This window comes from Daphnia magna, linkage group LG9 (genome assembly GCF_020631705.1).
Source record: "Daphnia magna isolate NIES linkage group LG9, ASM2063170v1.1, whole genome shotgun sequence".
NCBI classification, from domain to species: domain Eukaryota; kingdom Metazoa; phylum Arthropoda; class Branchiopoda; order Diplostraca; family Daphniidae; genus Daphnia; species Daphnia magna.
The window spans coordinates 4,156,808-4,173,725 of record NC_059190.1 but is presented as its reverse complement, the minus strand read 5'-3'; the positions used below and the strand labels follow the sequence as shown (position 1 = coordinate 4,173,725).

The 16,918-nt window shown below is 41.0% G+C and overlaps 4 protein-coding genes and 1 long non-coding RNA gene across 6 annotated transcripts; 3 read left to right on the top strand and 2 right to left on the bottom strand.

The window, feature by feature from the left end:
- Positions 1-131: 131 nt before the first annotated feature.
- Positions 132-2,249, bottom strand: LOC116930723 (zinc finger protein 813). 2 transcript variants are annotated; one of them, XM_045179368.1, is made up of 5 exons: positions 1,792-2,249; positions 1,563-1,731; positions 1,087-1,498; positions 847-1,016; positions 132-786 (listed from the first exon to the last, which is right to left on the bottom strand). In XM_045179368.1, exons 1-5 carry the CDS (start codon positions 2,115-2,117, stop codon positions 535-537), a joined length of 1,329 nt encoding a protein of 442 aa, XP_045035303.1. In that variant the 5' UTR covers positions 2,118-2,249; the 3' UTR covers positions 132-534. The 2 variants fall into 2 exon arrangements, with proteins under 2 accessions (XP_045035303.1, XP_045035304.1); XM_045179369.1 differs by having other exon boundaries at positions 847-986.
- Positions 2,250-2,505: 256 nt separating this feature from the next.
- On the top strand, positions 2,506-3,144 carry LOC123476020. Its single transcript, XR_006651585.1, has 2 exons — positions 2,506-2,647; positions 2,716-3,144. It is a non-coding gene; the product is annotated as an uncharacterized LOC123476020 (long non-coding RNA).
- Positions 3,145-4,805: 1,661 nt separating this feature from the next.
- Positions 4,806-6,463, bottom strand: LOC123475885. Its single transcript, XM_045179085.1, has 3 exons — positions 5,766-6,463; positions 5,294-5,698; positions 4,806-5,224 (listed from the first exon to the last, which is right to left on the bottom strand). Exons 1-3 carry the CDS (start codon positions 5,851-5,853, stop codon positions 4,875-4,877), a joined length of 843 nt encoding a protein of 280 aa, XP_045035020.1. The 5' UTR covers positions 5,854-6,463; the 3' UTR covers positions 4,806-4,874.
- A 3,417-nt stretch (positions 6,464-9,880) lies between these two features.
- On the top strand, positions 9,881-14,824 carry LOC123475936. Its single transcript, XM_045179176.1, has 6 exons — positions 9,881-10,088; positions 10,149-10,318; positions 10,381-10,482; positions 10,590-10,702; positions 10,986-14,699; positions 14,752-14,824. Exons 2-6 carry the CDS (start codon positions 10,169-10,171, stop codon positions 14,822-14,824), a joined length of 4,152 nt encoding a protein of 1,383 aa, XP_045035111.1. The 5' UTR covers positions 9,881-10,088; positions 10,149-10,168.
- Positions 14,766-15,462, top strand: LOC123475891. Its single transcript, XM_045179097.1, has one exon. The coding sequence runs from the start codon at positions 14,830-14,832 to the stop codon at positions 15,460-15,462; it is 633 nt and encodes a 210-aa protein (XP_045035032.1). The 5' UTR covers positions 14,766-14,829.
- Positions 15,463-16,918: the final 1,456 nt, after the last annotated feature.

Here is a 16,918-nt window from a genome sequence, read left to right as displayed (position 1 = left end):
GGGCGTGAATTAGGAACTTTTAGGAAATGTTATGTAATTGGTAGTTAGTGTTTCCCGTTTGTGAGATGCCTGCAAATGGTACGCGTTTCTTCCAACCGTTGAAAACCTACACATCTTTAAAATATGACATGAATTTTTTAATTCATGTTTATTAAGAATTCGTCTGTAAAAGTCCTACAAAAGGTATGTCATCCAAATTTGGGGAAGTAGAAAAAGGGAATATGAAGTTGGCGTTATACAATTTGACTGGTTCTATGGTTGATCAAAACTGAATCTCGTTGGCTCAAATAATTTTATATTCGATTTTAAAGGGTAGCGAAGGCATGGGTAATTTACGCAACAAGTGTAGTGAATTCACAAAGAAGTAACAGATTCTTCAACACTTTCCTTAGTCCTTCGTCTTCATATTTTATGGTTAGGAACGTTTCCTTCGCTATTGAAACATGCAATACGCGAGGAGCATGGAATCCCGCGGACAACAAACATGAAACCCCGACATTTCACAGAACTGCCACGGATTTGTGTAGCCATACGCTAAGAAGAGCTACTTTTTATTCCATGTACACCTTTAAGGTGAACCCGTAAAGCGGATCGGAACCTGAATGATTTTGTACATTGAGTGCATGGAAAAGGCTTATCCCCTGTATGAATACGCTGATGGGCGTCCAGATCATGCTTGCGGTTGAATGTTTTCCGGCATACATTACAGGCATGAGGTCGATCTCCAGTATGCGTTTTCTTATGGCCAATCAGATTAGACTGATTTCTGAAAGCCTTGCCGCAAACCTGGATGAAAAAGCAGACTTGACATAATTTAGTTTTAAATTAAAACTCTTGGTGGCTTACGTCACACGCAAAAGGCCGTTCATCCGTGTGAGTTCTGAGGTGTTGTTCAAGTAGACTTCGTATAAGGAATGCCTTTCCACATCTTTCACATTGGTGAGGTTTGTCATCAGCATGCAATCTCAGGTGGGCCGTAAGAGTTGCTGTATAAACAAATAAACAAGATTCGAAAACTTTGGTGAAAGATGGAGACTACCAAAGTGTAGTCGTGTCCTCAGTTATTGAAAAATTTCTTGTACTCACCCTTGACTGGGTACGATTTTGAACACAGAGGACATTTGAAAGGTCGCTCTCCTGTATGTTTCAGCACATGGTCATTAAGTTTTGACTGACTTGAAAACACAGATGGACAAAGTTCACATGAAACTAATGTTTTCTTTTTGAAAAGAGAGTCATCCTCCAGCAATAGTTCAACTTCTGTGATTAGGTCCCCCTTTGATGAGTCATTAACTTTTCCTAGCAGAATTTCACCTGTTTTGTGATTCTGCCTTGGTTTCTTTATTGGAGGTGGATGACATGTTACAGAATTGTGATCAGAGGAGCAATACATATTTTTATCAACGACAGGCATTTCTTCTAGTAGCAAGTCGGTTGCCGAAGTTTCTGACAGATCTAATTCTATAGGATCCTTCAATCTTTGTTGTTCATCATGTTTCTGTGTAAGGTTTAAATTCAAAATTGTATGATAGTTCATTTAATTGACATAGGATTTAAGATACCTGAGCTTCCTCATCTGTTTTGGAAATTTCTTCTAGGATAATTGCTGTATTCTCATCTGTGCTGATTTGAAATTCATAAACTAGCTGTTGAAAAACTTCAAATTCTTTTTCGCTGAGAGAAGTCTTACCAGTATATAAGAATCTGACAAGATTTTGAATATCTTTCCCACTAAAAAAAATGTTAACTATAAATACACATTTTTACATCTTCATGACACAAATTTTTTACCTGAAATCTGGTAAAATTATGGAAGCACCATGGAAAGGGTCCCAAGCCTCTATCAGCACAAGTTTCAAATAAGGTGAAACTATCGCTAGCAAAGATGAATGCGTCTTAACGATCATATTGTCCTTACACATGAGTTCCACATCACAGTAATTTAGGATGGAACTGTCGTAAACATCTTGTAATTCATTTACAATAAATTCTCCGGGATCTTCGTATCGAAGAAGCACCTCTTCTAGATGAGAATCCATAGAATGTAGTTTGAAAACAATTTCAAAACGTAAACTATTTAGGAACTCCCTAGTGTGGCCAAAGGGAAAATTCAACATTGAAAGTTTCGTCTGTATTTGTTAGAATTAGAATGTAAACACCCTGATCTACTGAGGAATAGACACACAGGCCCATCGGCTACTGGCTCCACAGCCAACACAGTCTTCACCAGTGAACTGATACTGATCCGATTCCGTGTCGTTAAAAAACGGATTTTTTGAGGGCCGTAGAACGGATTGGTTTCCGTTCTCTAACGCTAGAGTCGCATGAAGGCAATAACGTTATGCCTACCCTCTAGCGCCTCTAGCTGATTCATAATCGGATTCGTTTCAGTTAACCGATTTTTGACAAAGCAGCGCGTTGTTCAAATCAGTGAGCGGACCCGTTTCCGTTCACAGATCCGTTTCAGTTTATTATCAACTTGTTTTTATAATAAGAAGCCGAAACCTTTCCATTATTTGAACGGATTCGTTTCCGTTTCCATAGCACGTTTTTAGTAAACAAACTGTTTGCTTATTAGAATAACGTACGTGCTTAATGTGAGTGCAATATTTTGTTTTCAATAATGCCTATGTCAGAACAATTAAGGGTAAATTTTGTTATTTTCGTTAGATAATTAAGAAAATTTAAACCTTTTTCCCTTCTTGGTTCTTTTAGAAAATGGTTGCTGAAGGGAAAATCAAAAAAAAAAGACCCAGGGCAGAATCATGGACTGCAGGAAAGAGATGGGATAGATTAAAAACTGTAAAACAAAAATTAGAAACCCTTCATGGAGAAAATGAGGTGCAATATGCTCTGTTTGTGGTGTATCCAAATCCCCGAGGAGATCCTTCCCATTATCTGTTCAAGGAAGGGGAAGATATTGAAAAGCTAGTTTTTCAACATTGCAGTCCTATTATACGGATTAATATATTAAGTCTGTAATTTTATGTGGAAGTTAAACCCTGATGTATGTGTAATTGTATGTGTGTCATTCGGTGGTCGGCGGCTTGGTGGTTGGAATCATTATGAGCGTTAATAAGTGAAGAAGTGCTTCCGTCCTTCACATTCGGTGACTGTCAGATTCAAATAAACAAGTGACAAGAATTAGTTCAAATTACTTTTTTAAATTATACGTTTAAACGAAAGCAACATTCTATAGTGCACGATCGAGGAGTTAAGTAGGCTAGAGCCTAGAAGTGTTGCTGTGCATCACTCTAACCGTAACATTGACCTTCTACATATACATTACATCCTAATTAAAAATTTAAGAAAAACCAGCAATGTAGGATTACAATACAATGAGCAATCCTTACGGAATGAAAATCTCGATTATTAGAGTAATCGATATTTGTAATTGGAATTCGAATATTAAGGCAGGAGTTAATGCGTTTGAATGCAATCGAAAAAAAACGCTAAATAATTCCCGCCATCGTGCTCAACGGCGATTGGTTGATTAATTTTTACATATTCGGGAAACAAAACCTTATTTCTAACATTTCCGTGGGCATCAGCGTAATCTTTGTGATCTGAGAATCACGAAAATGGTATACTATTTAATTGATTTTATCAAAGATAAGTAATCGAACAGTTAGCTTAAAGTTTGGGTGTGTAAGCTCAGCCCCCCTCCTCTTTAAGTCTGAAAATGGAATAATAATAATCTGAAAAAGAATAAAGCGGTAGGCTGCATAGCATTAGGCCTGTGCGCGTGAAAAAGCGTTCGCGTGAAAAAGCGTTCGCGTGAAAAAGCGTTCGCGTGAATCATACGGGCATAGACAGAAAAGTGATTGTTTTTCAATTCATATTCGGATTCAGCGTACAAAGTTGAATACAGACTATAAATTTTAATATTATTGAAGGTAGTTTGTATAGTATAATATGCGTTTGCGTGATAAAGTGTTTGGCGTGAATTACACGTACATGCCTTTATAACGGATTGTTTTTTAATTCAGATATAAATTCAGCGTAAAAAGTTAAATAAATGCTATTAATTTTAATGTTATCGAAGGTAATTTGCATTGAGTAATATGCGCCAGCGTGAAAAAGCGTTCGGCGTGAATTACACGGATATAGATAGAAAAGTGATTGTTTTTGAAATCATATTTGAATTCAGCGTAAAAAGTTGAATAAATGCTATTAATTTTATTGTTATCGAAGGTAGTTAGCATTGAGTAATATGCGCCAGCGTGAAAAAGCGTTCGGGCGTGAATTACACGGATATAGATAGAAAAGTGATTGTTTTTGAATTCATTTTTGAATTCAGCGTAAAAAGTTGAATATTCAGCATTAATTTCATTGTTTTTGGTGTTAGCGGGGGGAGTTATTCGTTTTTGACAAAATTTTTCATAGAAACCAAACGACCCAATTCTCTTTCCTTATCTAGGCGACTTTTTTCGAGATTTTTTTTCGTCACAAACGGCAAACTCCCGCCAAATTTATGAAACCATTAGATGTACTCAATTTTTTACACTGAATCCGAATCTGAATTCAGAAACAATAAATTTTCAACGCATGCACGTGTAATTTTCACCGATCCATTTTTCAACCCTATAGGCTTATCTCGCTATGCTTGCTTCCGTAAGAAATAATGGAACTAATGATCCTTATTCAATTTTTCACGAGGAAACCAAAAATGAAGTAAAAAACAATCGTCGTCAACAGCGATAGCCGTAATTTTATCTCGGTTTAACAAGTTTCGTTAAGTCGCATAGATAGACGGAATTGGATTTAATTGAATTCCATGTTAATTAAAGAAAAGATACATTTTGCTGGTTACCGGACAAAAGTTTATTAATGATATAGTCCCACATCACAAACACATGAAAACGTCTACAGAGTCAATACAGTGATGGGGTCAGGTTCAGAGACATCACGATCAGAATCTGAGTCGGAGTCTTGGTGAGAGTCACTGTTGAAGTCTTGATGAGATTCACTGTCGGAGTCTTGATCACAATCACGGTCTGAGTCACGGTCAGTATCACAATCGGAGTTACAGTTGAAGCTCCCGTGAATGTATATCTTGAAGAGTGAAGGCTCCGTTCCAAAGAGCCAGTTTTAGTTTTAAAAATTTGATTACCTAGAAGTGTGACAACTATCATGAATTTACTCTTCAATGGTTCAATTGTCAACGAGTTTATGCTTAGACAAGATTGGCATTGCAGAGGAACGAAGCACGGAACTGCAACCTCTGAAAATAATAACATTTGTAAGCATCAATCAAAATATATTAACAAGATATGCAAAATAATTTATATACCTTTTGTAACTATCTCAGCTAAAGTTGAATCCCAAAACTCGTTAGGCTTTAGTTTAATCACTTTGGAATCTTGAAACAATAATTGTCTTCTGTGGAACACATTCCATGAATGGAATTGGAAGTCGCAGTCTTGACAATATGTCTTGACACAACAGAGACAGCGAGTGTAACAAGCTGCAAGGGACTTTTTACAAATCCAGCACAGTGATGGAATAGTTGCGTAGCTTGCAATAAGGCCATTGACAACTTCATCCCAGTGCACATCCCAATCAACAGCAATTTGGCCCATACGTCTCTCATGTTTCTTCACTTCTTCTCCTAGAGGTACACTCCCGTCAGCATCAATATTGAAGTCACTTTGAATTTGATTCAGATATTGTTCTAGCTGACTCGGAATAGATGAATCTGTAAGTAATCAAGGAAATATTTAGATGTTTATACAAGACAGGAATACTATCGGACTTGAAATTACCTAAGTTGTTGGCTGCTTCAATATCTTCTCTATCAATTGTCAGGGAATTTTCGTTTTCAGTGGAACAGTCTTTAGAGGTTCTTTTCATTCTTTTTCTTTTGGCTGATTCATTTCTGTTGAGATCTGGGGGAATTGATGAACTAAGTTGTCGTTTAACTTTGGGAAAACTTTTTCTTTCCTTTTGGTTTTTTCTTATTTCCCTCTTGAAATCTCTTTGCTTTTGAATATATAATTCTTTTTTAAATCCTTCAATAGATCACTTTTCTTGTTCGACGACATTTTCTTGTTTTGTTTTTCAATAACACAATTAAAATCGGTTAATATTCTAATAAGCAAACAGTTTGTTTACTAAAAACGTGCTATGGAAACGGAAACGAATCCGTTCAAATAATGGAAAGGTTTCGGCTTCTTATTATAAAAACAAGTTGATAATAAACTGAAACGGATCTGTGAACGGAAACGGGTCCGCTCACTGATTTGAACAACGCGCTGCTTTGTCAAAAATCGGTTAACTGAAACGAATCCGATTATGAATCAGCTAGAGGCGCTAGAGGGTAGGCATAACGTTATTGCCTTCATGCGACTCTAGCGTTAGAGAACGGAAACCAATCCGTTCTACGGCCCTCAAAAAATCCGTTTTTTAACGACACGGAATCGGATCAGTATCAGTTCACTGGTGAAGACTGTGTTGCCACAGCCAACAACACAGTTAGAGCAGAGTAATAGCAGAGTAACAGAATACTGGTGTAGCCACGCTTATGGCGGGCCCTAACATTGCCTTTTTGGCCTGAAAGTCTTTCTGTCCCATAACGAAAGCGCCACAGCGGCTGTGTTGTGAACTTGTGATGTATTACGTTTTCGCTATGTTTTCGCTCATTTTCGTCGTCTGTACTTCAGAAAGTAAACAAAAAGTGGCTTAATTAATTAGTGTGAAAAAAAGTATGTATAAAAATATGGGTTGTTATAACAATAACAACCCTTAAAATCAATTCATAGGTGGCGTTACGGTTACGGTACACTTAAATCGATATCTTGCCTCATTTTCTAACAATCGATACGCGAAACTTGCAGCAACTTTTGGGAAAAAATCCGAGAGGGGGAGTTAACATGGCTGTGGCTACACCAGTATTCTATTACTCTTGATCTCAGCCAACGCGACGAAACGGTAGGACGAATGTGACCATCAATTCGTTGCACCGTTTCGTCGCGTCTTCTAGACCAACACAGTCTTCATCTGTCCACGGAAACAGATCCGTTTAGATTGTCGGTCAAAAACGGATCCTCCAAGTGGTGGGGAACGGAATTGTTTCCGATCACTCTGCGTACGGCTTATTCCGATTTGTTTCCGTTCAACATAGTCTCCGTGGCGGGCGTTCCAATTTTGTTTGATTGTTTAGCTATGTTGTCATTATTTACGTTTATTGTTTTTGTTTTTTTCTTTTTATTTGGTTTTAAAGTTAGTTGTATTTGTGTTTGTATTTTTAAAATCTATATATATGTTTAAAAAGAATAAACTTTTTTAATGAAAAAAATTGCTGTATTTCATTTTTTTTTGAACCACGAAACAAATTTTACATTAGAACAGAAGTAAGAATATATTATTATTTGATAGGTAATATTAATGAATTTCTTACCATTTAACGAATTTTATTTAGGATTAGTGAAATGCATAAAATTTTTACAGTGTTACTCAGCCATAGCTTTAAATTTGCATTCAGTGTGTTGGCTGCGTTTTCCATCCACGTTGGGAAGTACACTTTTTTATTAAGAAGGTAATCTATTGTGGCATTGTAAAAAAATTAACACAATTATCAAACAGGTAACTTATCTCCAAAAATTTTAATGTTATAGCCCTGACATCACTCTTTTATTTTCCCTTTTCCAGGTATCGGAATCCCACTAGGTTGACCGGGGCAACAACCAATAATTGAATAGTCAATTAGAAAGCAACCTTCTAAGCCTAGAATCAATAACTAAGAATAAACCATTAAAGCTAATTAGGTATTTTTCAATGTAAAAATGTAATTAAATAATCAAATAATCAAACAATTTGTTCGTGTCACTCTTCACTCATTGAATTTGCTTTATGTTGTTTAGGAATAAAACACTTGCTGCTTACTCTTTAAAACACATTGAGTTTTTATTTAAAATGTACTTGTGTTTACATGCATTCTTGGTAATTTAAAACGTTGGAATAATAATAATGAGAAAATAGAATTCAAATTTGAATTACGCGCGTCATCAAAATGGCCGCCGCAATGGATGCCGGGAAGGGGCCAAGGGGGGTACATTTTATTGGAATTTGTGGTTCTTAAACTATAAAAATCGAAGTAAAATATAACATCAAAACATGCTAGAGATAATAAGGAATCTTAATAATATATTTTCTGTTTATTTTGGTGTATATTAGTAACCAAACAACGTACCCAAAAATGTCTGTTTTTGGCCCTCCCCCCCCCTTCCCTAAAATGTCATAAAATAAAATAATTAATTACGTTCTAAGTTTTCAGCGAATTTTTGTAAGTTTTACGGCAATCGATAGGTATTTAAAAGCGCTATCTATTTGGTGAATTTCATCAAAAAATATTGAAAATGAAAAAAATTCTAAACGAATCCAATTTTTTTCATTTAATCGATCAAGCGCAGTATTTGACCCAAGCGACAAAACGCAAAAAAATTTGATTCATTTAGAATTTTTTTCATTTTCAATATTTTTTGATGAAATTCACCAAATAGATAGCGCTTTTAAATACCTATCGATTGCCGTAAAACTTACGAAAATTCGCTGAAAACTTAGAACGTAATTAATTATTTTATTTTATGAAATTTTAGGGAGGGGGGGAGGGCCAAAACAGACATTTTTGGGTACGTTGTTTGGTTACTAATATACACCAAAATAAACAGAAAATATATTATTAAGATTCTTTATTATCTCTAGCATGTTTTGATGTTATATTTTACTTCGATTTTTATAGTTTAAGAACCACAAATTCCAATAAAATGTACCCCTCTTGGCCCCTTCCCGGCATCCATTGCGGCGGCCATTTTGATGACGCGCGTAATTCAAATTTGAATTCTAACTTCTCATTATTATTATTCCAACGTTTTAAATTACCAAGAATGCATGTAAACACAAGTACATTTTAAATAAAAACTCAATGTGTTTTAAAGAGTAAGCAGCAAGTGTTTTATTCCTAAACAACATAAAGCAAATTCAATGAGTGAAGAGTGACACGAACAAATTGTTTGATTATTTGATTATTTAATTACATTTTTACATTGAAAAATACCTAATTAGCTTTAATGGTTTATTCTTAGTTATTGATTCTAGGCTTAGAAGGTTGCTTTCTAATTGACTATTCAATTGTTGGTTGTTGCCCCGGTCAACCTAGTGGGATTCCGATACCTGGAAAAGGGAAAATAAAAGAGTGATGTCAGGGCTATAACATTAAAATTTTTGGAGATAAGTTACCTGTTTGATAATTGTGTTAATTTTTTTACAATGCCACAATAGATTACCTTCTTAATAAAAAAGTGTACTTCCCAACGTGGATGGAAAACGCAGCCAACACACTGAATGCAAATTTAAAGCTTTGGCTGAGTAACACTGTAAAAATTTTATGCATTTCACTAATCCTAAATAAAATTCGTTAAATGGTAAGAAATTCATTAATATTACCTATCAAATAATAATATATTCTTACTTCTGCTCTAATGTAAAATTTGTTTCGTGGTTCAAAAAAAATGAAATACAGCAATTTTTTTTCATTAAAAAAGTTTATTCTTTTTAAACATATATATAGATTTTAAAAATACAAACACAAATACAACTAACTTTAAAACCAAATAAAAAGAAAAAAACAAAAACAATAAACGTAGATAATGACAACATAGCTAAACAATCAAACAAAATTGGAACGCCCGCCACGGAGACTATGTTGAACGGAAACAAATCGGAATAAGCCGTACGCAGAGTGATCGGAAACAATTCCGTTCCCCACCACTTGGAGGATCCGTTTTTGACCGACAATCTAAACGGATCTGTTTCCGTGGACAGATGAAGACTGTGTTGTCTAGACACCGCTACGCGTGCTGCCCTCAATGGCACCATTTTAAATCTTTGGCACTGTCAATAGCAGACTCTTTTTCAACGATTTGAAAAAATTTTCCCGGCGATTAAAAATTGGGAAAGCAAGTTAAAACATTAAGTTTAACACGTTCAAAACAAAATCAACTTCAAAGGCATTGTTTAAGGGGGTTGAGACATTAACACATTATTACCAATTAACTGAAGCTTTGGAACTAGCTCAATCATCGTAAAAGGTATGTATGTAAAAATACTTGATATTTCAAATGTTACCGTCAGCTAAAATGTCACGATAGTTTAATTAAATCATTTAGGAATGATCGAAGAGAATGATGTGAGGATGGAAGATGAATTTTATGATGATGACATGGAGCATGATGTGATTGAAACTGGAGAGATCCTTTCACAACAAAAGTACAAATCAAATAGCATTGTGGTTGGGCAAAAGTTCCCTAATTACATAAAAGTATGAAGCAAGCAAGTATTGTACATTTATATTTGATACGATAACCATAAATTATTTTTCAGGAACAAATGGCTGAAAGGACTAAACGGAGTAAAGAGAAAAAGAGAGAACTGAGAAATGGTCCTAGCACAAAAAGATCCAGAATGAGAAATTTACAGAATCAGGTTAGTACTAATTATGAACAAAGTTACTCATGAATTTGTTATTTAATTATTTAGCTATCCTCTAACACTCAGTATCAATGACGATTCATTATTTCATTCTAAACTAGATGGCGACTATGGCCCGAGAAAACTGTAATGTGTTGCAACCCCGCACCCTTCCGTCTTACCCCCGCAGCTCTGTTTCACCCCTCAGTCGCCATTTAGTTGTCTTTCTGCGAAGGTCTCGCCTTCACTCGACTCAGTTTAATACACTGGCGTGTATACAACGACTTGCTTGTTTCTCACGTCATTACATGGCGCAGTTGGAATTTTCGAACTAAAGTTCTCCGAAAAGTGCCCGTAAATTTGATGCAGTTTCCGTTTTTGTGCCGTTGGCAATCGTTCAACGTTCGCTAGCCACTCTTGCCGGTTGACTCAAGTGTTACGGGGCACCCACTCGTGTACATTTTCTGTTCGTGTTTGTTTCGCCCGTTTTGCTGTTTTTTTTTCCTGTGTGTGAAAAGAATCAAGCCTGGCGAAATTACTCTTGTTGAATTTACCTGTCTTTTGTGTCTCGCTCGTATTCGTGAGCTCGGTCGGTTCATCAACGTCCTTACCACGAGATTAGTTCACGGCGCCACCACTAGAGGCGCCGAATCACCACCGTGTATGAGCGAGCCGATCGACGTTTTCGACGGGGATTTTTTCTTCGGTTGGCTCTGGAGTCCTACAATGGCTGCCCCCGCTGCTGCCAACACGAGGCCTTTCCGGCCTTACGGCACTGCCCCTCCATTTGACATGGATGATTACAAAGACTCGTTTGAGATTTGGCACGCACAATGGGACATTTTCCTCGAGCTCTCCACCATCAACACGGCCCTCGACGCAGCCGACCAGCCACGATACAAGGCAAACGTCCTCAAGTCGTGCATGTCGAAGTCTACTCTCACAGTGCTCCTTACTTCCGGTATGTCGGCCACCGATCTTCAAGATCCCGACAAAATCATCACGGCGCTCCGGGATAGATGCAATGCCGGCCGTAACTGCCATGTGTGGCGCCAACAATTCTCGTCCCGCTTCCAACGAGACAAAGAAGCTATCGATGACTGGCTATGCGATCTGCGCTCTATCTCCAGCAAGTGCGAGTTTGGTGCCGACTGTTGTGCTGCTTGTGAACCCACCCGAATTCTGGGTCAACTCGTATTCGGCGTGCGCAGCGACGACGACAGGCGGAAGCTGTTAGAGCAAGGGCCCACTTTGAAATTGGATGATGCCCTGAAGACGCTGCGCCTCACGGAAGCTACTCGCAAACAGTCAGCTAATCTGAAAGGTAGTGACGCCAGTTCCATCTCGCGGATGTCTCAATCCACGTACAAAAAGAACAAAAGCAGCAATCAACAAAAGAAGGTTTCATTCGAGTCGAAAACGGATACACACTCGTCCGCTGCCAAGCGTGGTAGCGCATTGAAGGTCAGTGGTTGTTTCAACTGTGGTAGCAAGGAACACCACAAGAGGGCGGATTGTCCGGCATCCGGGAAAGAGTGTCACGCTTGTGGCAAAAGAGGCCACTTTTCGTCAGTCTGCAGCAAAGAGAAGAACAAGAAGTCGGGCGATGTACGCTCAATCAGCGTTCACTCCACTACAGTCGGTGCAGTCACAGCAGCCGAACTCGTCGATATCTTCGTCGCTCCGAAAAGTTCTTCAGGATCTACTGCCCAGGTGCGCTTCCTGCCGGACACAGGGGCTGAACTCGACGCCATCCCGCGCGAAACGTTTCGCCGAGCCTTTCAAGGCGTCAAACTCGCACCAGCCGCCTCTCCAGAGACCGCCACAGGATCGCCGATCGTGAACGATGGTACCTTCACTGCTACGCTCAACTGGAACGCAGACGATGATTCGAGACGGCCCATCACGGCAACAGTTCACGTTCTACAAGATCTTAAGCAGGCCGTGCTCTCCAAATCGTCTCAAAAGAAACTGGGTATGTTGCCTGAATCATACCCTCATGCTCGTGTGAGCACGCTCGCCTTGTCGGCCATCACAGACGTCGAAACGGACACCAGTCCAAGTTCATCCCTGCTCTTCCCTCACCTCCTCTCGCGCCCACCAGCACCAATGACGGTCGCGGCGCTCGAGCCAGGCGTCACAGGCGAACGAAAAGCAGCCGATCTCCAGAACCTTATGACCGGTTTCCGGGTCATTTTCGACGGTGTTTGCCGCCCAATGAAAGGCCCGCCTTGTCACTTCGAACTGAAGGCAGACGCTACACCGGTCTCGATGCGCGGATCACGCCCGGTTGCAGTCCCACTCATGCAGAAGCTCAAAGACGAGCTCGATTTCCAGGAAAAGCAAGGCATCATTCGGAAAGTGACTGAACCAACAGCTTGGGTTCACCCAATGGTCGTAGTGCTCAAAAAGTGCGGCGGGATCCGGATCACCGTGGATTTCCATTTTCTAAATGACAAAATCATCCGCCCACGCTTTGAGTCGCCCACCCCGTTCCAGGCCGTGCGCACCATCCCGAAAGGTATGCGGTTCTTTACCGTTGTCGACGCACTCAAGGGCTATCATCAAGTCCCGCTCGATGAAGAATCGTCCGCTCTCACGACTTTCTCGACACCGTTTGGCAGATTCCAATACGTCCGACTCCCCATGGGCATCACTCACGCCGGTGATGATTTTGGCAGACGAGTCTCTGACGTGTTCGACGACATCCCCAACACACGTCGAGTCGTAGAAGACATCCTGATCTTTTCTTCAACCTACGAGGAACATGTGGAAGCAGTCCGCCAAGTCTTTACCCGCGCGAAGGAGCACAGTATTTCCCTCAATCCTCGCAAAGTGATTTTTGCCGAGTCATCTGTTCCGTTCGGCGGATTCATTGTCGACGCGGAAGGGTTCCGCCCAGATCCTGCTCTCCTCGGTGCGATCTCGCAATTCCCGACGCCGCTGAACATTACTGACCTCAGGGCCTTTTTCGGCCTCTGCCAGCAACTAGGAAATTTTTCCCACGACATCGCAAGCGCGCTCGTCCCTCTCTCGCCCCTTTTGAAGAAGGGGCTCATCTTCGAATGGACTTCGACCCACGACGACGCCTTCAAAGCAGCACGCGCGGCCCTATCGGCTCACCACAGCTTGGCATTCTACGATCCCGATCTACCAACTTCACTCCACGTCGACGCTTCCCGTCTTAACGGCTTAGGATTTCTCCTAAAACAACAAAGCGCCGACGCCAAGTGGATGGTTGTTCAAGCTGGATCACGCTTTTTGTCATCCGCCGAATCTCGGTACGCGATGATTGAGCTCGAGTGCCTGGCCGCCGCATGGGGAATGCACAAATGTCGGCAATTCCTGGAAGGACTGCCGTCCTTCGAATTAGTCACGGATCACAAGCCTCTCATCCCGATCCTCAACAACTACGCACTAGATAAGCTGGACAACCCCCGTCTCCTCCGATTGCGGCTCAAAATGCAGCGCTACGCGTTTACGGCGAGGTGGATCCTCGGAAAAGAAAATCGTGACTCAGACGCGCTGAGCAGAGCACCTATCGCAGCAGCTACTTCTCAGGACGAGCTGGCCGAAGGGGCGTCTTTCGTTTCTCCCAGGATCACTATGCTGTGTGCTATCGACGGGTCGGACCCAACGGTCATCGATCCCGTTTTAGAAAAGGTGAAAGCTGCCGCCGCCACCGATCCCGTCATGAAGGAGCTTCGCGAGGTGATCCTCAGCGGTTTTCCGAACGAGAAGTGCAACCTTTCGCTGGCTCTTCGACCCTTTTGGCGTGTTCGACATCATCTAGCCGTCGACGGAGAAGATGGGATGATTGTCATGGGAGCTCGAGTCGTCATTCCGAAGGCGCTGCAAGGCGATTTACTGCGTGACCTACTGAAAATGCACCAAGGCACCACCAAACTGCGGCAACGGGCACGACTGTCCGTCTTTTGGCCCAACATGGATGCTGAAATTGTAAATCTCGCCGGCGCATGCGAGGAATGCACTTCTAGCCTTCCATCACACCCGCCGGAACCTCTTCGACCTCACGAGCCAGCTTCGCGACCCTTTGAGCAGATTCATGCAGATCTCTGCCAACTCAACGGTCGTCATTTTCTCATCCAAGTCGATGCATTCAGCGGCTGGCCTCATGTCGTCTATTTTCCGGACGCCCACATTTCCGCCAAGAAAGTCATCAATGCTGTCCGGGAGCTATTCATCAATATCGGTGTACCGGTCAAATACTGGTCAGACGGCGGCCCTCAATTCCCTGCAGCGGAATTTAAGCAATTTCTAAAGGAATGGGGAGTCTCACTCGGAGTGTCGTCTCCTCATTTTCCCCAGTCTAACGGCGTCGCGGAAGCCGGAGTGAAATCCATGAAGAAGCTGATCGCCGGATCATTCACCTCCGGATCGTTCGACGTCAACAAATTTGGACAGTCGCTACTTCTCTTCCGCAACACCGCCGTATCTGGTGGTCGTTCACCAGCTCAAGTCGTCTTCAATCGCCCCATGCGCGACTGCCTCCCAGCCCACCGCCGTTCGTTCGCTGCCGAGTGGCAGAAAGACGCCGACGCCCTCGAAAAAAGGGCAAGACGCGCGAAGGAGCTGAGGACAGAACATTTCAATCGCCGAGCACATCCCTTACCGCCCCTCCAGGTCGGCAACGCAGTCCTGATCCAGCACCCAATCTCAAAATGCTGGTCTACTCCCGGCGTCATCACCGAAGTCGGACCGAATCGTGACTATTTAGTCAAAACTCCCGCTGGACGTGTGTTCCGGCGAAACCGGCGCTTCCTACGTCGTCGAGTTCCAGTAATGCCTGCAGCCGTCACGCCGCCAACAGTACCCGCGACACCCGCCCCAGCCATCCCTGGGCAAGCTGTCGTCCCGTGCCCAGCACCCGACCCCGCTCCAGTCAACCAAGGCGAAGAAGACCCCCCTCCGCGACGTTCAGCGCGGGTCCCGAAGCCATCATCATTGTATCCCCCTCATACGTGGTCGAAATAATGCTGTGTGTTAGACATTAAGCTATCACCTTATTTCCCTTGTCTATTACGGCTTAATTGTCTGAAAAAAAAAAAAAAAAAAAAAAGGGACGTGTAATGTGTTGCAACCCCGCACCCTTCCGTCTTACCCCCGCAGCTCTGTTTCACCCCTCAGTCGCCATTTAGTTGTCTTTCTGCGAAGGTCTCGCCTTCACTCGACTCAGTTTAATACACTGGCGTGTATACAACGACTTGCTTGTTTCTCACGTCATTACAAAAACGAGTGCCAATTTCTCTGCCTTTTAATGAGTAAAAATGACGTAAAGTATTCGTCAAACATCATTGTGGAGGGATCGTTTGCCAAAAAATTTGAGGAGCGGATAGAATTTCGTGATAATTTTTAATTTTTTTCCCTTTGATCTTTGATCTCAAGGGATTCCTTTACCATAATGCTGAAAAGGAAAGGAAGATGGTACATATGCTGACCAAACGATTATATACGGCTAGGAAACAGATCCCAAAACTACATGGAAAGCTTGAAACTATGTTAAACGATCGGAAATTGGCCATAGTCGATCTACCTAGCATACGAGAAAAACTCGAAACTCAAGCGAGACTTGTAGGAGGTAAGATACATACCAATTTCATTCGCGTTTATTCATACTTCTCAAATTATACATTCGTTTTTTAGAACCAAGGTTGACAAACAAATGGCCTTTGGAGAATTTACAAAGAGAATTAGAGGGTATCTGTGTGGTTATGAGAAACTTGCGTGAGCGGGAGATGCGTTTTGCTGGTATGTAGAATAATTTGATTGATTTCTTAACAATATTACTCTGTATGATATTTTTCAGATGGTTGCAAAGCAAGGACTGTTTTTCGTAGGAAATTGACTCATCTAAAAGCAAGAGCCTGTGACCTTATCAAACTCATCAATGGAAGAAGTCAATGGAACATAACTGAGGAACATCGGATATCTGGCATTTTCCCCTGGCAGACCTCTGGATACAGTGAGAACTTATTGTTTTCAAAAAAATATTTTTGTTTATTCATTATTAAACAGCTCGTTTTTTGTTGTCTCGAAGCATCCGTCGCTGAAGACTTTCAACTAGTTGACACATGGGAGCTACATAAGAGATTCCAAGAAGAAGAATTTCAAACGAAGCGGGAAATGGTTTCATTCATTTCTAGAACGTGCGAAAGATTAAAGATTTTAGAAAGTGACATCGAAAAACTTTCAAGTTAGTTAAGCGAATTTTCCCAGTTTTTAAACGCAAAAAATTAACATGTCTTTTTTTTCACCTTAGACGAGCACAACAAACTGTCTCAAGGAAAAATCATTCTAAAGAACGCTGAAATCAAGCGTTTAAAACTGATGTTAAACGATGCCCTTTTTTCCTTTGACGTGGAGTTTGAATTTGATGAAGATGCGTTGCTGGAAATGGAATATGAAGAGGAAGACATTGCCTTAGAACGAA